The sequence below is a fragment of the Ursus arctos genome, unplaced genomic scaffold, assembly GCF_023065955.2.
Source record: "Ursus arctos isolate Adak ecotype North America unplaced genomic scaffold, UrsArc2.0 scaffold_36, whole genome shotgun sequence".
Taxonomy (NCBI): Eukaryota; Metazoa; Chordata; class Mammalia; order Carnivora; family Ursidae; genus Ursus; species Ursus arctos.
In genome coordinates, this window is record NW_026623050.1 from 9,415,271 (window position 1) to 9,434,639 (window position 19,369).

General features: G+C 44.1%; 1 protein-coding gene and 1 long non-coding RNA gene across 4 annotated transcripts; one reads left to right on the forward strand and one right to left on the reverse strand.

The window, feature by feature from the left end:
- Positions 1–600: 600 nt before the first annotated feature.
- Positions 601–3,886, reverse strand: ELL3 (elongation factor for RNA polymerase II 3). 3 transcript variants are annotated; one of them, XM_026479842.4, is made up of 11 exons: positions 3,661–3,886; positions 3,396–3,431; positions 2,927–3,039; positions 2,611–2,812; positions 2,442–2,521; positions 2,240–2,315; positions 1,884–2,067; positions 1,756–1,798; positions 1,459–1,630; positions 1,276–1,320; positions 601–1,179 (listed from the first exon to the last, which is right to left on the reverse strand). In XM_026479842.4, the coding sequence occupies exons 1-11, from the start codon at positions 3,790–3,792 to the stop codon at positions 1,069–1,071; spliced, it is 1,194 nt and encodes a 397-aa protein (XP_026335627.1). In that variant the 5' UTR covers positions 3,793–3,886; the 3' UTR covers positions 601–1,068. The 3 variants fall into 3 exon arrangements, with proteins under 3 accessions (XP_026335627.1, XP_057162301.1, XP_057162300.1); XM_057306318.1 differs by having other exon boundaries at positions 2,240–2,521; positions 2,611–2,773; XM_057306317.1 differs by having other exon boundaries at positions 2,240–2,521.
- Positions 3,887–3,961: 75 nt separating this feature from the next.
- Positions 3,962–5,593, forward strand: LOC130542516 (uncharacterized). The gene is made up of 2 exons (XR_008957135.1): positions 3,962–4,462; positions 4,554–5,593. It is a non-coding gene; the product is annotated as an uncharacterized LOC130542516 (long non-coding RNA).
- Positions 5,594–19,369: the final 13,776 nt, after the last annotated feature.

Sequence of the window (19,369 nt, forward strand, 5' to 3'; positions counted from 1 at the left end):
GTTGGGGTTCCATCCAAGTTGTTTCAGGAATTGCTGACACTGCTGGGTGCAGCTCTCTCCCCCAAAGCCCAGGGTGTGGCCCATTAACTTCCCCCTCCAGTGGAACTGGGAAAGACGGTATCATTCCTGGTTGTGAATGTAGCATCCACTTTTCTTCTGCAACAATGAGGAACAAAAAGGACAGAACGGATGTGATCTTTTGTTCAAATGAATTTCCCTCTTTTTGTGGGTAAATCCAAATCCTATCTGCAGCTGAAGTTTTCAGTACTGGATAATTGCAGATAGGAGCCCTAATTGTAGGTGATCCTCAACCTCTGTGTTTTGAAAAAGAGAACTTTGTTCTTATTGTAATCTCTAGCTGTCAATTATAAGATGGATTTGATAGAGCCCTAATAGTAAAATATATATCAGGATCATCTTTAGTGCTTTGAAAAAGTAAAGATGCCTAACCATAATCTTGAAGGTTCTAATTCAGAAGACCTGGGCTGGGATCTGGGGATCCAATTTTTTAGAGCACCCAAGAAGTGGTTCAGATAAGAACCACTGCCTTGGATTTAAGGAAAGCATATAAACTTGTACAGAGGACACAGAAGCAAACAGTTTTCATTTTTCAGCCATGTTTGTAAAAAGAACTCACTTTCAGTACAGGGGGAACAACCAAGCCCTTTCCCATTATATCCAGATATATTACAAGCTCTGTTACCAGAAGTTCTCATTACTGTTTCTTTAGGAAGTCTACCAGGCTAAATTCTAATGTTCTCAAGATATCTTGTCCTGGAAATGGTGTCATTTCTCAGGATTTGAAAATGACTTGGCTGAACTAAAGATGAAGAAGCCAAGCCTCTCTCCTGGGCACAGCAGTGGAGTCTTGGCACTGTGCCCAAACCCTAAAAAGTAAAATATGGCAACAATGAAAGTCAGACCTTAAGGAATCTAGAAGTTAACTCTCGTACTTGCCATCATGGCCTCAGCAATAAGAGCAGACAGCTGCACTCTGTGTAGTTCATAGCTGCTTTGTTCCTTCATATCTCACTGAGCAGAGCAAGGGTAAAGAGCCCTCTGACAGTTTCAGCTGCCCCTGTTCTTTTCCTCAAACTCCAGGATAAGACCTTTAATGTGGGACAATTTCTGATGCAGGTACTCACAGCGATGCTTTTCTTCCCTATAACCTGGGTACCGCTGCAGAGAAAAGGCATCCATGTCAAAACAAAACAAAACAAAAACAAGGATCTACCATTTCTGCCTTCTTGCTACCATGCCCAGACCTTGTCTTACCTTCCTGAACTTTTTATATTCCTGGACTATTTTTTCTTCCAGCACCTGAAACAAAAAAAATGCTAGCACTAACTTTCGCCTTGAGAAAAATCTCCACTTTTCTTAAAGGAGAGAAGTAACTTCCCACCTCATTCTGCTAACTGATAGAGATTAATTTTTCTCTCAGAACGGACCCGTCCTTACCTTGTGTTCTGGAGTTCCTCGCTGAACTCTCTTGATCTCAGCTCCCAGCTCTATGAACCTTTGGCTTGCAGCCCCAACACGAGCATGTAGGATGCGGTATTCAGTATAATCTGTCTCAAAGTCCTGCTCGTAAGCATGTTGCTGCTCTGCACTGTGGATGGCCCTGTATTGCCTGCCAGGAGCAGAGAGTTGCCACCTTCAATTTCATTGCCCTGAAAGCTTCAAGCTCCCAGGAAGTTTATCCTAATATCTCAAATGCACAAGGCTTGATAAAATTGGAAGTAGCAGGAGACTCACAGGAGGTAATCTGGTACCTCTTCAGGGCTTGGGGATTCAGAATCTAGGAAGGAAGCAAGATGACACAAGACTGATTATATAAGTCTTTTTTCCACTAGGGCAGTTTAACCCTTTTCTCATTAACTCACCTGCTTGAACTGAGGGACTTTGTTCCAGCCTGGGACCCATGTCTTCATCCTTATCTTCTTGTTCCCAATCTTCTCCCTCTTGTAGGTCCTGATGGGGCGGCTCTTGTAGGGGACTTGGAGCTAAAGGCAGAGTTCTGAGCCTCTTTTCTTTTGGTCCTAGAGCAGTTGTAGGTGCTGGACGCTTCTGTTGGGGAAAATGTCACATAAACGATAACCCAGAAAGCCTAGTCTGCCCAACTCTTGAAAACTAATTTCATAGAATGAGCTCTGGGAGCATCAAAATGAAGGCTCCTAATTTTAAAATTTTAGCCTAATTGGACAAGGATTTCTGAAAAACCCTTGCTATTACAACTTACCCTGTCCAAATGTTTCTGGCTAGCAGAGGAAGGCAGTGCCTGTTCAAGTTCTCTGTTTGGAAGATAGGTCTGGTTTCTAGGATATTTGAAGAGGGAATGGGAGAGATGAAGACCAAGATCTCTTATTACAGCATTTAGGGTAGAGATTAGAAAGGAAGACAATACCAGCGATTCCCAGCTTAGTCCCACCTGCCCCAAGTACCTCAGTTCCCACTGTGCCATGTGTTCCTTTGAGGATCCTGGGAGTGACTGTCCTTGGCTGCTTGCCAGTGGATCTGGCACCTGGCAGGGAAAGTGGTAGAGGCACTTGGCTCCCTGGGCTTCAGGCTTTGCCCCACCTTATTCCAGCTACCTACGATTTCTGGCCTCACCTCTTTTAGTGCCATCTGTGGCTGTGAAACTGTGTCTTCTTCAAAATAGTCTCTGGTGTTCTGCCAGCTCTCAGGATCTATGGCACTGTTCGTCAGATGATGCCTCTGAACTGTAGATGGGGCTGGGATGGAATCCAAGGCTGCCCAAATAGTGAGGCGCCCCCTGAGTGGGCCCAGACAGTGGAGGTAGTTAGGCCCAGATCTGGAAAGGGGTGGAGGAAAAATCCCAGGAGGGTGGAGAACTTTTAAGTACCTCTGAAATTAGCCTCCCCAACTTTCCACAAACTCTTTTTACCTGCTACCTGTTCCCCCTTACCTGCCTAAGCGTTGGCACACAAGGTCCAAGCCACCTCCAGGGCCCTCCTGGCCACACTGGGACACTGTGAAGGAGAAGAGGCAGGACCAGCCAGGGCCTGGGAACCTCAGATACTGCGGGCAAAAGGAGAACCATAAACCCCGTGAAGTCAGCCCCTCCCCCTTCCTCCCATTGCCATTCTTCCCTGAGCCAACCCAAGATTGAAGATGGGTCCCACGGGGCTCGTTAGTACACCAGGTGCAGCTGGGCTTGAGTTCCCCAGGAGGCTGAGAAGGCACAGTCTCCTTAACCGCAGTCTCCTGGGACCACAACCCTAGCAGCCTCCTCCGCCCCACTCGGGGGGTTCAGTTCTCGGAACTTCCTCGGACCATGACTGCTCTCAGCCTCCCGCCCTGACGGCACCTTCCCGGAGCCCACTTCTGTTCTCCCCGCGCCCGGCCTTTTTCACACACTCTAGGCCCGTGCTTACCCCTCGGTTGCCTTGGAAAGCGATCACTGGCCGAACCTACGGGGAGAGCAGATGCGAACGGAACACAGATGAAGTGGCATACCCAGGATCCGGCGTCGGGTGCCCGGGCGGGGACCTGCCTCTCCAGCTTCACTTGAAGAGGTGGAGAGGTCGGAGCCTGCGGATGCCGCTTCCCATCCCCAGGTCCCTTCGCCAGGGTCACCGCTGAGGCCCGAGATCCCGAGGGGTAGAGGTTAGGGAAGACCGGGCCCGGGGTCTGCCGCACCTGTTGCCGCCGACACTCTTGCAGCGCCCGAAGCGCCGCGTCGTTCAGCCTGAACATCAGAAAGCTGGTCCCGGCAGCGGGGGTGAAGCAGAGCTGGAGCTTCCCACTCAGAAGCTCCTGGGGTCCCTCCATGGTTGCGAGGTCGAGCGCAAGCAGAACAAGAACCACGGACGAGGGCCACCACCACCACCTCTGCTGTGCAACGCTAGGCGGGCACTCTTGGTAGCCCAGGTCGGCCCCGCCCTCCGCCAGGACCCACCCCCGGCCCCACCCCCAGCCAGCACCACCCCTGAGGCTTTCCAGCAAGCAGCGTGCGCGGTGCTTCGCTTTCCCCCAGACTTTTGCGTGGACCCAGCCCACGGGTTTCTTGGATGGGCACGCACCGCTTTGGGCTTTCGGAAGGGGCTATCGCAGTTACGGGGGAAAGTCTGCGGCCAACTTTAGAACCCCCACCCCCCGCCAGTTTTGCTTCAGTTTCGCCAGCCAACCTGAACTCGGAGTTGCGGTCTGTAAGCGAAGCTGAACCTGCAACCTCTAGAGGGTTTTAGACGCAGAGGGGCGGGGAGGGCCTGGTTGCTGGGCTGGCTCAGGAGACCGCGCCTCAGAGGCCAAGAGCTCCCAAGCGACCGGAGGACCGCGGACCCGAAGGGGTATTTCTGACGCCAACACCTGGTGCCGCGCTTTCGCTTTTTCCCGCCCGCAGTACTGCTGCGGACCCGAAGACGGTTTCTAACTGAAGCTGGAGAGAAAATCAGGCCCGGTGGGTGTCGCGGGCTGGAGCGGACCCCTCCCACCCCCACCGGTAGGCGGGGATGGGGGGTGTGGGTGGTGGCAGGGGAGTTGCAGAGCAAAGGGAGGATTCAGTCCCAGGTCACTGCTCCTGGCCTATACAGGTGCGACTGGTGTGAAAGGGAGCCGGCCCACTCCCTCACGAGGGCCAAGAAGTGCCACGAAGTTGTGAGACATTCTGGAGGTTCGGATTCTGGCGCATTGAGACCGCAGGAATTTCAGGTCGGCCCTGGTGTCTCCACTTGTCCCTGTTTGGGCATGTTTTCCAAGAGCCCTGAAGTTCTCTTTCCTAGGCAGGATCCCTCTGCTAAATCCCTGGACCTACAAAATTCCAGGTGATCTTAATGCCCTCCACCCCAAATCAAAGTACCTATACATTTGTCAAAACTCATCAGCTAGTACACCTAAAATGTGTATATTTTAATGTATGTAAGTTAGACTTCAATAAAGGTAATTTTAAAAGTCAGTGCAGTAATCTCCAACTCCAACAACAAAAACATTTACCTGTCCATCTCCTTAGGGCTTTCTGCTTCCGCGGGTGACCGTTTGTTAGTTTGATAAACAGTGTGGCAGTAGGTAAAGCTGGTTTCCCAGGGTTCCTTTTCTTCTCAGATGACATCTGTGGACTTCTGTTGGATTTTCCTGGATTTAAACTCAAAGGAGAGCCTAGAATAGTGAAAATTTTCAGAGAAGAGGGAAGGAGCAGTGCTGTAAGAGGAGGCAAATGGGAAAGATATTTGGGGAAGGGAGAAAGGAGGGAGGAATCTAACATATGTTGGGTGTCTATTGTGTGTCAAAATCTTTGCATGTTATTTAATCCCTAAAATAACTTTAGAGTAGGTATTATCACCACATTTTTCATTTATTCAATCAACAAATATTTATTGAGCACTTCCTCTGTATCAGACATTGTACTATATCCTTGGAATACATCAATGAACAGATTTCTTGCTTTGGAGAGATTACATTCTTTTTTTTAAAGTAGGCTCCAGGGCCAGCATGGAGCCTAATAAGGGGCTTGAACTCATGACCCTGAGATCAAGACCTGAGCTGAGATCAAGAGTCAGTCAATTAACTGACTGAGCCACCCATGCGTCCCCTGGAGATCTTATATTCTAGAGGGGAAGGAGACACTATAAACAAACCTAAGAAATAAACATAAGAAATATAGTGTATGTTGGGGTGCCTGGGCGGCTCAGTGGGTTGGGCATCTGCCTTCAGCACAAGTCACGATCACTGGGTTTCTGGATCAAACCCCATGTTGGGTTACCTGCTCAGCAGGGAGTCTGCTTCTCCCTTTCCCTCTGCCTCTCCCCCTGGCTTATGCTCAATCTCTCTCTCTCTCAAATCAATATAATCTAAAAAAAAAAGAAAAGAAAAGAAATATAGTGTATGTTAAAAGGTGATAAGTGCTATAGCTAAAAGAAAAAATAGAGCAAGGTAAGTGGGTTTGGAACTGGAGGAGGAGGAAGTAGAGGAGGATGGAGAGGGCTGACTGTATATTAAGTAAGGTGATAAGAGAAAGCCTTATGGACAAGATGAAATTTGAGCAATGCCCTAAAGGAGGTGAGGGGATTGGCCAAGCCATGCTGTTGGAGGAAATGCTTTCTAGACAGAGGGACTAGCCACTGCAAACTCTGAGTCAGAAGTGTGCCTGGGGTGTTTAAGGAAAAGTTGAGGCCTGCATAACAGGACCCAAGTGAGTAAGGGGAAGAGTAATAAGAGATGAAGTCAAGAAGTAATGGAGCAGGGGCAGATCAGGTGCTGGAGGGCCTTATGGGCCATTATTAAGGACTTTGGCTTTTACTTTGAGTGAAATGGTGACTCACTGCAAGGTTTTGAGCAGAGGAGTAATACGAAAACACCTCTATTTTCAAAGGATCACTCTAGTTGCTGTGTTAAGTGCAGACTGTAGAGGGACAAGGATAAAAGCAGTATGATCTGTCAGTGGGCTACTGCAATAACGTAAGCTAGAAATGGTGGCGGATTGCACCGGGCAGTAACAGATGAGGTGGGAGAAGGGATAAGGTTCTGAATATTTTTTTTTTAAGATTTTATTTATTTATTTGACAGAGATAGAGACAGCGAGAGAGGGAACACAAGCAGGGGGAGTGGGAGAGGAAAAAGCAGACTCCCAGCAGAGGAGCCCGATGCGGGGCTCGATCCCAGAACGCTGGGATCACGCCCTGAGCCGAAGGCAGACGCTTAACGACTGAGCCACCCAGGCGCCCCAGGTTCTGAATATTTTGAGGGTAGAGCCAACAGAATTTGCTGATGGATTGAATGTGGTATGCGAGAGAGAAATGGCATCAAGGATGACTCTACCATTTTTGGCCAGAAAAACTAGAGGGATGAAACTGTCATCAGTTGAGGTAGGGAAGACTACAGGTGGAACAGGGTTAGTTCTGAACATGTTGAGTTGTCTATTAGAATCCGCATGGGGACATGGGGCAGGCAGTTATGTACACAAACTTAGAGATGGTGAAAGATGTCTGGGCTAGAGATTTAGACTTGATAGTACAAAACATATAGATGGTATTTAAAGCTATGAGACTAGATGAGATCACCCAGGAAGATGAAGAATTTAAAGGGTTACACCCTGGGGAACTCCAATCTCTAGAAGGACATCAGGGGAAGAAAAGCAAAGCCAATGGAAAAGAGATGGCCAGTGGGGGAGGAACACCAAGAGAGTGGACGGTCCTGAAAACCAAGCGAAAACAATGTTTCAAGGAGACAGCGATTGATCAACTATGTCACGTGCAGCCAATAGGCCAAGTAAAATGAAGATTAAGAATGGACCACTGTGGGGTGGCTAGGTGGCTCAGTCGTTAAGCGTCTGCCTTCGGCTCAGGTCATGATCCCAGAGTCCTGGGATCGAGCCCCACATCAGGGTCCTTCTCTATGAGCCTGCTTCTTCCTCTCCCACTCCCCCTGCTTGTGTTCCCTCTCTCGCTGGCTGGCTCTCTCTCTGTCAAATAAATAAATAAATAAAGTCTTAAAAAAAAAAAAAGAATTGACCACTGTAATGAAAATGTTCTAAAATTGACAGTGATGACGGTTGCACATATCTGTGGATATACTAAATGTCTATCTCAGATCCTCTGCCTATTTCTTAATCAGGTTGTTTGTTTTTTATTTTTGTTGTGCTGTTGAGTTGTTTGAGTTCTTTATATATTCTGGATATTAATCCCTGGTCTGATATATGATTTGCAGAAATCTCCCATTCAGTAGGTCGCCTTTTCATTTTGATGATAATTCTTTCAATGTGTAAAAGCATTGTAGTTTTTTTTTTTTAAGATTTTTATTTATTTATTCGACAGAGATAGAGACAGCCAGCGAGAGAGGGAACAAAAGCAGGGGGAGTGGGAGAGGAAGAAGCAGGCTCATAGAGGAGGAGCCTGATGTGGGGCTCGATCCCATAACGCCGGGATCACACCCTGAGCCGAAGGCAGACCCTTAACCGCTGTGCCACCCAGGCGCCCCAGAGCATTGTAGTTTGAAGTAATCTTTGTTTCTGTGTTGGTTTCCCCTGCCTTTTAAGTCTGATCCACAAAATTATTGCTCCTTTCCAATTTGGATGCCTTTTATTTCTTTTTCTTGCCTAATTCCTGTGTCTAGGTCTTCCAATACTATGTTGAATAAAAATGGCAAGAGCAGGCATCCTTGTCTTGTTCCTGTTCTTAGAGGAAAAGCTTTCAGCTTTCCACCGTTGAGTATGATGTTTACTGTGGGCTTGTTATATATGGCCCTTATATGTTTAGGTACATTCCCTCTAAACCATCTTTGTTGAGAGTTTTTATTATAAATGGATGTTGAATTTTTTCAAATGTCTATTCTGCATCTATAGATATCATGTGATTTTTAGCCTTCATTTTATTTATGTGGTGTATTATGTTGATTGATTTGTGGATGCTGAACTATCTTTGTATCCCTGGAATAAATTCCACTTGAACATGGTATATTATTATTTTAATCCGTTGTTGAATTCAGTTTGCTAATATTTCGTTGAGAATTTTTGCATCTATATTCATCAGTGATATTAGCCTGTAATGTGTATGTGTTCACATGTGTGTGGGGTGGCTTGTTGGTTTTGGTATTGGGGTGATGCTGCCCTCATAAAATGAGTTTGGAGATGTTCCTTCCTCTTTGATTTTTTTGGAGGAGTTTGAAAAGGACAGGTATTAACTTTTTCTTAAATGTTTGGTAAAATTCACCAGTGAAGCCATCTGGTCCTGGACCTCCATTTGTTGGGAGGTTTTTGATTACTGATTCATTCTCCTTATTAGTAATTGGTCTACTCAGACTTTCTATTCCTTCATGATTCAGTTTTGGAAAAGTGTTATGTTTCTAGGAATTTATCCTTTTCTTCTATATCGTCCAACTCATTGGCATATAGTTGTTCATATGATCCTTTGTATTTCTGTGCTGTCAGTTGTAACCTCTCTTTAATTTCTAATTTTATTAGCGCTCTCTCTTTTTTCTTCATTAGTCTAGCTAGAGATTTGTTCATTTTGTTAATCTTTCCAGCTCTTAGTTTCATTATCTTTTCTTTCTCTTTTTCTTTTTTTATAGTTACCTTTACTGGTGTTATTTTTAATTTTTTTTGTTTTGTTTATTTATTTATTTTTGAGAGAAAGAGAGAGAGAGGGAGGTGGGGGGGAGGGGCAGAGGGAGAGAGAGAGAATCCCAAGCAGGCTCCACACTCAACTCAGAGCCTGACATGGGGCTCAATCTCAAGACCCGGAGATCATAACCCGAACCGAAATCAAGAGTCAGATGCTCAACTGACTGAGCCACCCAGATGCTCCTCCTTTTCCTTTTTTACTCTTCATTTATTTCTACTCTGATCTTCAGTATTTCCTTCTTTCTACTGACTTTGGGCTTCCTTTGTTCTTTTTCTGTCTCCTTTAGGTGTAAAGTTAAATTGTGTATTTGATATTTTTCTTGTTTCTTGAAGTAAACCTATATGGCTATGATCTTTCCTCTTAGAACCATTTTGCTGCATCTCCCAAATTTTGGTGTGTTGTATTTCTATTTTCATTTATCTCTAGGTATTTTTTTAATTTCTTCTTTGATTTTTTTGATGACCCCTTGGTTGTTCATTAGCATGGTGTTTATTTTTTCTTAAAGATTTTATTTTTAAGTAATCTCTACATCCAACGTGGGGCTCAAACTCACAACCTCGAGATCAAGAGTCCCGTGCACTTAACAATTGAACCAGCCAGGCAACCCATTAGCATGTTTTTTAATCTCCACATATTAATGGTTTTTCCAGTTTTCTTCTGGTAATTGATTTTTTTTTAAGATTTTATTTATTTATTTGACAGAGATAGAGACAGCCAGCGAGAGAGGGAACACAAGCAGGAGGAGTGGGAGAGGAAGAAGCAGGCTTCCAGCGGAGGAGCCTGATGTGGGGCTCGATCCCAGAACGCTGGGATCACGCCCTGAGCCGAAGGCAGACGCTTAACGACTCAGCCACCCAGGCGCCCCTGGTAATTGATTTCTAGTTTCATACCATGGTAGTCAAAGAAGATGGTTGATGGGGCGCCTGGGTGGCACAGCGGTTAAGCATCTGCCTTCGGCTCAGGGCGTGATCCCGGCGTTATGAGATCGAGCCCCACATCAGGCTCTTCTGCTATGAGCCTGCTTCTTCCTCTCCCACTCCCCCTGCTTGTGTTCCCTCTCTCGCTGGCTGTCTCTCTGTCAAATAAATAAAATCTTTAAAAAAAAAAAAAAAAGAAGATGGTTGATATGATTTTGGTCTTCTTGAATTTTGTGGCCTAACATGAGATCTATCCTGGAGGATGTTCCATGTGAGAAGAATGCTTATTCTTGCTTTTGGATGGAATATTGTGTATATATCTATTAAATCCATCTGTTCTAGTGTGTTGCTTAAGGCCAATGTTTTCTTATTAATTTTCTGCTTGGATAATCTATCCATTGATGTAAGTGGGGTGGTAAAGTCCCTTACTTATTGTATTGCTGTCGATTTCTCTCTTTAGATCCATTAATATTTGCTTTCTATATCTTGGTGCTTCTATGTTGGATGCATTTATAAATGTTATGTCCTCTTGTTGGATTGACCCCTTTATCATTATGTAATGTACTTCTTTGTCTATGATTGCAGTCTTTATTTTATTTTAAAGTTTATTTTGTCTACTGTGAGTATTGCTACCCTGGCTTTTTTTTTTTTTAAGATTTTATTTATTTATTTGACAGAGAGATAGAGCCAGAGAGCACAAGTAGACAAAGTGGCAGGCAGAAGGAGAGGGAGAAGCAGGATCTCTGCTGAGTAGGGAGCCCCATGTGGAGCTCAATCCCAGGACCCTGGGATCATGACCCAAGCTGAAGGCAGATGCTTAACAGACTGAGCCACCCAGGCACCCCCTACCCTGGCTTTTTTTTTTTTTTTAACTTCCATTTACATTTACATTTTGTCACTTTCAGTCTGTGTCCTTACTTCTGAAGAGTCTCTTGTAGACAGCATACAGTTGGATTTTTTTACTTTTTAAAAGATTTATTTATTTGACAGCACAAGCAGGGGGAGCAGCAGGCAGAGGGAGAGGGAGAAGCAGACTCCCCGCTGAGCAGGGGACACCCCCCCATGCGGGGCTCGATCCTAGGACTCTGGGATCATGACCTGAGCCAAAGGCAGATGTTTCCCGACTGAGCCACCCGGGCACCCCTGAATTTTGTTTTTTTATCCATTCAGCCACTTTTTAAAAGATTTATTTATTTTAGAGAGGGGGGAGGGGCAGAGGGAGAGAGACTCCAGTGCAGACTCTGCGCTGAGTATAGAGCCTGATGTGGGCTCAATCTCACGACTCCAAGATCACAACCTGAGCTGAAACCAAGAGCCAGACACTTAACTGACTGTTCCACCCAGGTGCTTATCAGCCACTTAAATTTTATTAAGATTTTATTTATTTTATTTATTCGACAGAGAGAGTGCACAAGCAGGGGGAGCAGGAGGGAGAGGGAGAAGAAAGCTCCCCACTGAGCAGAGAGCCCGATGTGGGGCTCTATCCCAGGGCCCTGGGATCACGACCCGAGTGGAAGGCAGACGCTGAACTGACTGAGCCACCCAGGCAACCCAGCTCCTTTAATTTTAAACACATTCCAAAACTTTACATTTTCTTTGACCCCCTCACCCCATATTATATATATATACACACATATATATATATACATATATTTTAAAGATTTTATTTATTTATTTGACAGAGAGAGAGTGAGAGAGCACAAGCAGGGGGAACAGCAGAGGGAGAAGCAGGCTCTCTGCGGAGCAGGGAACCTGATGTGGGGCTCCATCCCAGGACCCTAGGATCATGACCTGAGGCAAAGTCAGAGGCTTAACCAACCGAGCCACCCAGGTGCCCCAGGAGAGAGTGTCTTAAGCAGACTCTGCACTGTGTGTGGAGCCCAGCATGGGGCTCAGTTAACAAGTCTGAGACCACAACCTGAGCCAAAACCAAGAGTCAGACCCTTAACCAACTGCACCACCAAGGTGTCCCTATTATTTTTGTCTTTTAAACATCATGCCTGTTAAATAAGTGACTGATCCACTACATTCACTATGTATCTACTTTTTCCAGGGATTTTTACTTTTGCATATTATCTTTGTTATTAAGTGCCATTTCTTTTCAGTTTAAAGAAGTCCCTTTAACATTTCTTTTAAGACCAGTTTAGTGGTGGTGAACTCCTTTAGCTTTTGCTAATGTCCTTAAGGTTTATCCATGTTGTAGCATGTATCGGAATTTCTTTTTCTTTTTTTTAAAGATTTTATTTATTCATTCAACAGAGAGAGAGAGACAGCCAGTGAGAGAAGGAACACAAGCAGGGGGAGTGGGAGAGGAAGAAGCAGGCTCCCAGCAGAAGAGCCTGACGTGGGGCTCGATCCTGGAACGCCAGGATCACGTCCTGAGCCGAAGGCAGATGCTTAACGACTGAGCCACCCAGGCGCCCAGAGAATTTCTTTTCTTTTTAAGGCAGAATAAGATTCTATTTTCCTTGTCCATTCATCTGTCAGTGGACACTTTGGTTTACTTCCACCTTTTGGCTATTGTGAATTAATGCTGCCATGAAAATGGGTGTACAATATCATGGGTGTATTTTTAAAAATGTACTTAAAAACATTATTCTGAGAAGTCATCTATGGTCTTTGCTAAACTTCCAAAGGAGTCTATGGCACATAAGAATCCCAGTGAGTGGTCTGGCTGGGATTTGAACTCAGGCCAGCTGTCTCTAGAGCCTGTGTTTCTTTCATACTCATAAAGTCATGTCACCTCAGTAGACCATATTTTTCTACATCAGGACAGGTTCTGCATCAAGGTTTATGGAAAAGGGGGAAGAAAACATTTTCTAGATGTGCATGTGCTCCTGTTTCTACAATTATTGTTTTAGGTCTTCTCATCCCCCCGCCCATGCTTCTCAACACCACATGCTTCGCACTTGTGAATCCTGTCCAGTGGACACAGGTATGTTTCTCTTCTTCTTACCAGAGTCTGCTGGGCCTGTAGCCCTCTGGCTTTGAGATGTCACTCTGCACAGAGAGGGCTCCGTTTACTGAGAATCATATGTTCTCCGAGGTTACTGATATTGCTGTACTGAGGGTATACTTTAATAGATGACCACAGCAAAAGACCTTGAAACCCTGTCTTAGTCTAACAGGAGGAGGGCCATACATATATTCCAGCAGGGTAGCAGGGAGTAGCCTAGACTGTTATATATTTGCTCCTTGCCTTTGAACTTCTGCCCAAAGTGCTGAGGGAGAACTAGAAAGGGAACACTTGAAGGGAATAGATAAACTGACTGCCACAGTAGAGGTGGTTGACAGAACTATGCAGTAGTTTAGAGTTTTAGTAAGCAAGGAGTAGGCTAGAGGGAGTGGGAAGCAGAGAAGAAAACTGAATTGGGCAGGGGCTGTAGACTATCAGGGAAACTTGCTTATCCCCCTGGTGTCTCTCAAAGCAGAGAAGAAGAAATAGAATTTATGTATGAATAAGGCAAATGTAATTCAGCTGAACCAAGGGAGAAGCAGAGGTATCTGGAGGAGGTGCTGCTCTGAGATACTAGCTTTGCTTACAAGATGTTAATAGAGGTAGGTCAGACAGAGAGGAGGTATTCAGTGGAGGCAAGAAACCATTCAGGAACCGGTGTTCAGGAATGAGACATTATTACCCAACCCGGGAGAAGAAGCTGAAGGTGAAAGTGAAAAGTACCTTAGTTCCCCTCCTAAGCCATTTCCTGGTCCATATTTAGTAGCTTTTCAAGAATGGAGACCTCAGCTGGTCCTGGGTCTCCCAGAAGTTAGAACCTGCTTCCAAGCAAAGCCTCCTCCCCCTATGGAGATAAACTTAGCCATGCTTTTTATGGATTCTTCCCCTTTCCTGTGTATTCTAGTCTGTGGATACGCTCCCAGAAGTTCAAGTTCTAGTTCTTCGTCTCCTTCTCCTTTCTTCTTTCCTCCTACTTCTTCTTCCTCCCCCTCCTCCTCCTCCTTCCTCCTCCTCCTCCTTCTTCCTCCTTTCTTCTTCTTCTCCTTCTTCTTTCTTCTTCTTCTTCCTCCTCCTCCTCCTTCCTCCTTCTTTCTTCTTCTTCTTCCTCTTCCTCCTCCTCCTCCTCCTCTTTCTCCTTTTCTTTTTTTCTTCCTGTCAACACTTTCTTCTCTCAACCCAGATGTATTTCCCACTGGGAGTAGGGGCTAGAGGTGAGGGAGATGCTTCTCTGATAGCTAGTGACATGTAAATGAAGAGTTCCTAAGAAATCAGTACCTAGACTCCTTCTCATTCTACTCTCTCCTCCTAAACTCTTTCGTTTGAAACCATGGTTGGGTTTTTAACTTAGTATTTATTTGTTTTTATGGAAGTTATACATGAACATACAAGTCTATACAAAACAATGTAAAATAGAACTATTATCCCACTTGGTTTCCCACTGCTCAAAGGAGATAACAACTCCTTTAGCTGCTTCTGGCATTTGTTGATTTTTCTAAATATCATGCCATTTCTGGATTTCTAACTTTCTGATATTATCCACTGACTTCTATTTTTAAAATGACTTAACTCTCTCATCCTTCCCATAAAAATGCACGTACTTTCTCTCTCTATCCTCCTAATGTAGTGTTATTTTAGTTAGATCGATATTGAATGTTTTTATTTTATGAGTGTGTAAATGTTATTTACCAGCTGTGACAGCTAGTGTACTGTTTACATTTCCTTTCTTGTATGCTTTCCCCCAAATTATCTATTTGGTTTTTTACTTAGTTGCTTATGTACTTATTATCAATTTATTTTCATACTATCTTCTAGAAGTAGAAATCTCTCAATATATTCAAATACAATCAGATAATTTATCGGTTTTATCAGTTCCCTTTTTTTTCTTAGACACATGCCTCCAGAGCCTTTCATCCTCCTGTTCTAATCTGAAATGGTTGCTCTCTAAGCCTGATGCAAAGCTATCCTCCTGGGGTCTCTCTTCACTAGCAGCCTGAGGATTCCCTTTACTTATCTTCTATGCTGGATACTCTTTTTCCTGGATCCTATTATTTTTTCTTGGTTTACTCCTCATTTTGGTAGAGTACGCCTTCAATATCTTGTAGAAAAGGGTGCACGGTAGCTAACTCTTTTTAGACTCTGTATGTATTTATTCTATTCTCATACTTAACTGATAGCTTGGCTGGGTGAAAAAATCTAGGTTGTTATTTTTCTTCAAATATTTGGTAACGTTGCTCCATTGTCTTCTGGCTTCCAGTATTGCTGCTGACAAGTCTGAAGTCATTCTGATTCTTCATCCTCTCTATGTGTTCTGTGTTATGTCTTGGAAGCCTTTAGGATCTTCTTTTTGACTCCAGTGTTCTGATATGTGGTGGTGTAGATCTGTTCTCATTCCTTGTGCTGGGCACTCAGTGGGTCCCCTTCATTTTTATTTTACTTTTCTCTCATTCTGAAATTCATATAATTCAGATGTTGGACCTCCTGAATGGATTCTTTAATTTTCTTTTTTTCCCTCTTCTACTGTCCACCACTATCCTTTTTGTCCAATTTTCTGTAATATTTTTTCAACTTTTACCTTCCAACTCTATTGATTTTTTTCTTTCAGCTATCCTAGTTTTAATTTCTAAAAGCTCTTTATTATTCTCTGAATGTTTGTTTTTTACAGCTCCCCTCCTTTTATTCAATATCCTCTTTATCTTTAAGGATACTAATTATAGTTTCCCTCCCATTTTCTCTTGTTCCTGTAATTGCTTCTGTATCCTTGGAGACCTTATTTTCTGTTTTGTTTTGTCCTGATTTTATATTGAGTGTCTTCTCCAATGCTTGATGATCCTTGGGTATCCACTCATCTCTACAAAGAAGGCACTGAAAAGCCGACTAGAAGCTTGGTATGCATGGGGAAGGCTGGTTGCACTTTAAGATAATCTGATTGGATCGTTTCATTATGTGACCCCTTATACGCATCTAATTATTCAAGCTTTCCCCAACTCAGGGCCTTAGCATATGCTGTTTCTGTTGCTTGTGTATTGATTAAAATGTATTTGGCTGAAGTAACAGAAATCTGACTCAAGGCAGCTTACACAAAAAATATGGTTCTCATAGCAGGAAGCTCAGAGGGAGAACATATGTTACAGTTGATATATCCAGTGGCCCAAGGGCATCATCAAGAACCAAGATTCCTTCTACCACTCATTTTGCTTCATCCTAAAGCTGGCCCTTCTAGGTCATAGAAGCCAGGAGTGGTAGGGGTTCTTTACTTCTTTGTTCAAGTCAGTGAGACAGAACACTGTGCATCCCCTCACAATGGAACAAAACCCCTTCCCTTTGGTCCAATCAGGCCAAGTTAGGTCACATGCTAACTCCAGAATCAGTAACAATCACTAGGTGAATACTATGCAAACAATGGCTTAGGTTTGGGCTCCCGAGCCAATCAATATTAAGAGGGATGAGTTTACTTTACTGATTTAGCCATTCTGGACCACCCTTGGAATATAATGTGGAGGTGGAGAATTTCTTAAAGCTGCACTGCTTTTCCTTGATAAGAAAGGATATGTAGAATGTTAGGGATTTAACCATACTGCTGGAACCCTCTTCTACTTTTCCTGCCACTGGCTCCAGGCCTCAGTTTAAATGTCACCACAGAATTGGATCTCTCCTATTAATCTTCATCCTTGAACTTTGTTTCTCTTTTAGCACTTAGTGCTAAGTTGTAATTTTATATTGTTTGGTTTACTTGTGAATTGTCAGTCTCCTCCACTAAAATGTTAACTTCCTGAGGTCAGAGACCATGTCTATTTTGTTCATCACTGAATACTCAGTGCCTGGAAGTATCTGGCACACAATGGATGTACACTTAATATTTGATGAAAAAATGAATGAATTCAGGAATAAATAGTATCTTCCTTTCTCACCGAATTTCCAAAATATATTTTGAAGCTGCACACTGCCATTTCTGCTGCCACCATTTCACTTCAAATAGCTATTTTCTCTCCTTTATGTAATGGACATCTTTTGTTTTATCTGTCTACATTTTCCTTTCTTGGGGAACGAACTCCCTTTCTTTGGTAAACCTGTTCCTTCCCCATACTAATCATGTGTCTCTAGTGGGGCTATTTATATCCTGCCATTATATCCTGCCCCACACCTACCTCCCTACCACAAGGGTAGATACCCAACCTATCAGAGTCCTCTCCTGGAATTTTAAAAACTAAAACAAAAGGAAGAGATTCAGACCCTCTCTCTTGGGCAAGCTATGAGATGTGAGGGCAGGTACCATAGATGGCCATTCCTGCCATGTCAAGGGATCTGGGACTGAGAAGATGAAACAAAGACAAGAGACATGGAGGCATTCCCTGTTACCTTGTGGCTCTTGATGGGCTAGCCTGAGGGAGCAGGGCCTTACCGCCTTCACACATGCTATTACCTCTCCTGAAATGTTCTCCTTGCCTCTCTTCTGTTGGCCTCACTCCTCATCTTTTTGCCTCAGCTCAAATGTCACTTGCTTCACTTCCCTAATCAAAGTTAAAGTCTACAGGTATACTCCCTTCACAGAACTAGCAGTACTATGATTTCTTACCAGGACAGGTAGAAGAACTGTTCACAGACAGTCTTCATTCAGATGATACTGAGACCTGTATTTTTTTTTTAAAGATTTTATTTATTTATTTATTTGAGGGGGGGGGGCATGTGCTGCGGGGGAAGGGCAGAGGGAGAAGGAGAAGCAGGCCCCCTGCTGAGCAGGGAGCTGGACATGGGGCTCTATCCCATGTCCCTGGGATTGTGACCTGAGCCAAAGGTAGATGCTTAACAAACTGAGCCACCCAGGTACCCCTGAGACCTGTTTTGATGGGTAGGTGCTTATGCTGTGTACCCTGTTAAATATTTTGAATATCATCCTTGCATAGAATCTGTTATCTTCTTTCACAGTCAATTTGCATATATATACAAGCTGTTTCCTGTGTACACTATATGTTCTCTCTCTCTCTCTCTCTCTATATATATATATATATACTTTTTTTTTTTTGCTTTTTTTGTCACTGTATACCTAATGTCTAAACGATATTTGGCACATAGTTGGTGCACAACACAGTATGTGTTGAAAGAATGAGTGAATTTTTTTGGCAACTCCTGGAAAAATTAGACTGGAGGGGTGTGGCGAGTCCAGGTCCTGACAGGATTGGAAACAGACTCTTGGTCATGGGGGTAAGGTGGGGTGAGTGGATAAGAGGAGACTGGTTATAAGGCTGTTTTACTCTCTCACCCACCTGAGATGCTGGAGTTGCTAAGGAGGTAGCAGGTGCCAAAGAGAACTTGCTTCCTCATCCTATACTATTTCACTCACAGTGTGGCTTGGTTTTCCCCATGGGGCTGGTTCTGTGGTCTCTTTACATGCAAGGGGACCCAAGTGACTTGGCTCCATTGGGAACCTAAGGCTGGTAAGCCAGATAGCCCAAATTTTGCTTATGAATTGTGGTCAAACTGCTGCTGTAGGTCTGCAGGTGATGTCCCCACCCTTCAAGTCAGTTTCCTCATCATTCCACTTTGTATCTGGGGTCCTTAAATCCTGCCTTACCTCCATCTCTGTTTCAGAGCCTTAGGTCCTCATTCTCTATAATTTATTCCCTCTCAATTTTGTGATGAGTTTAAATGGAGGTATTTTCCCTCCCTCTTGGCTATTGGCCAGCAGCTTCAGTTCTTTACCACATGGGCCTCTCATGAAATGGCAGCTGGCTTCCCCCAGAGCCAGTGATCCAAGAGAGAGAGGAAAGCGAAGCCACAATGTCTTTTATGATTTAGCATCAGAAATGACATATCACGGGCTCCTGGGTGGCTCAGTCGGTTAAGTATCTGCCTTCAGTTCAGGTCATGATCCTGGGGTCCTGGAATGGAGTCTCACCTCGGGCTCCCTGCTCAGTTTCTCCCTCTGCTCCTCCCCCAGCTTGTGCTCTCTCTCTTAAATAAATACAATCTTAAAAAAAAAAAAAGGAAAAAAAAAAAAGAAGTGGTATATCATCACTTCTGCCATATTCTATTGGTCGCACAGACCAACCTTGATTCACTGTGGCAGAGGACATCACAAAGATATAAACACCAGGAGGGAGGGATCATTGGCGGCCATTTCAAAGACTGGCTTCCTCAGAAGGGTTAGAGGGATTTAGAGAAGGAAAAGGAAGTTTTAGGACTTGGAAGAAGGGAGATGGAGGAGACATTAACTGAATGCCTACTCTGGGCCAAGCCCTTTGTATCTGTATTAATCTCTTACACAACACTAAGGGGTAGAGATTATTCCCATCTTTTACATAAAGGAATTGAAGCATGGAGAAAATAAGTGTCTAAAATCAAATCCAGTAAGTAGCAGAATCAGGATTTGTACTATGTTACGTATGCCGCCAATGTTGATCTAGTACATTTAGTATGTACCAAAG

Bases quoted from the DNA above. Each gene is read 5' to 3' on its own strand.
- ELL3 (XM_057306317.1), bottom strand. From the start codon at position 3,792: ATGGAGGGACCCCAGGAGCTTCTGAGTGGGAAGCTCCAGCTCTGCTTC. The intron at 3,040-3,395 runs GTAAGCACGGGC...TTTTGCCCGCAG, and splicing joins CTTTCCAAGGCAACCGAGGG to TATCTGAGGTTCCCAGGCCC. The intron at 1,631-1,755 runs GTGAGTCTCCTG...TGCTCCTGGCAG, and splicing joins GAGGTACCAGATTACCTCCT to GCAATACAGGGCCATCCACA.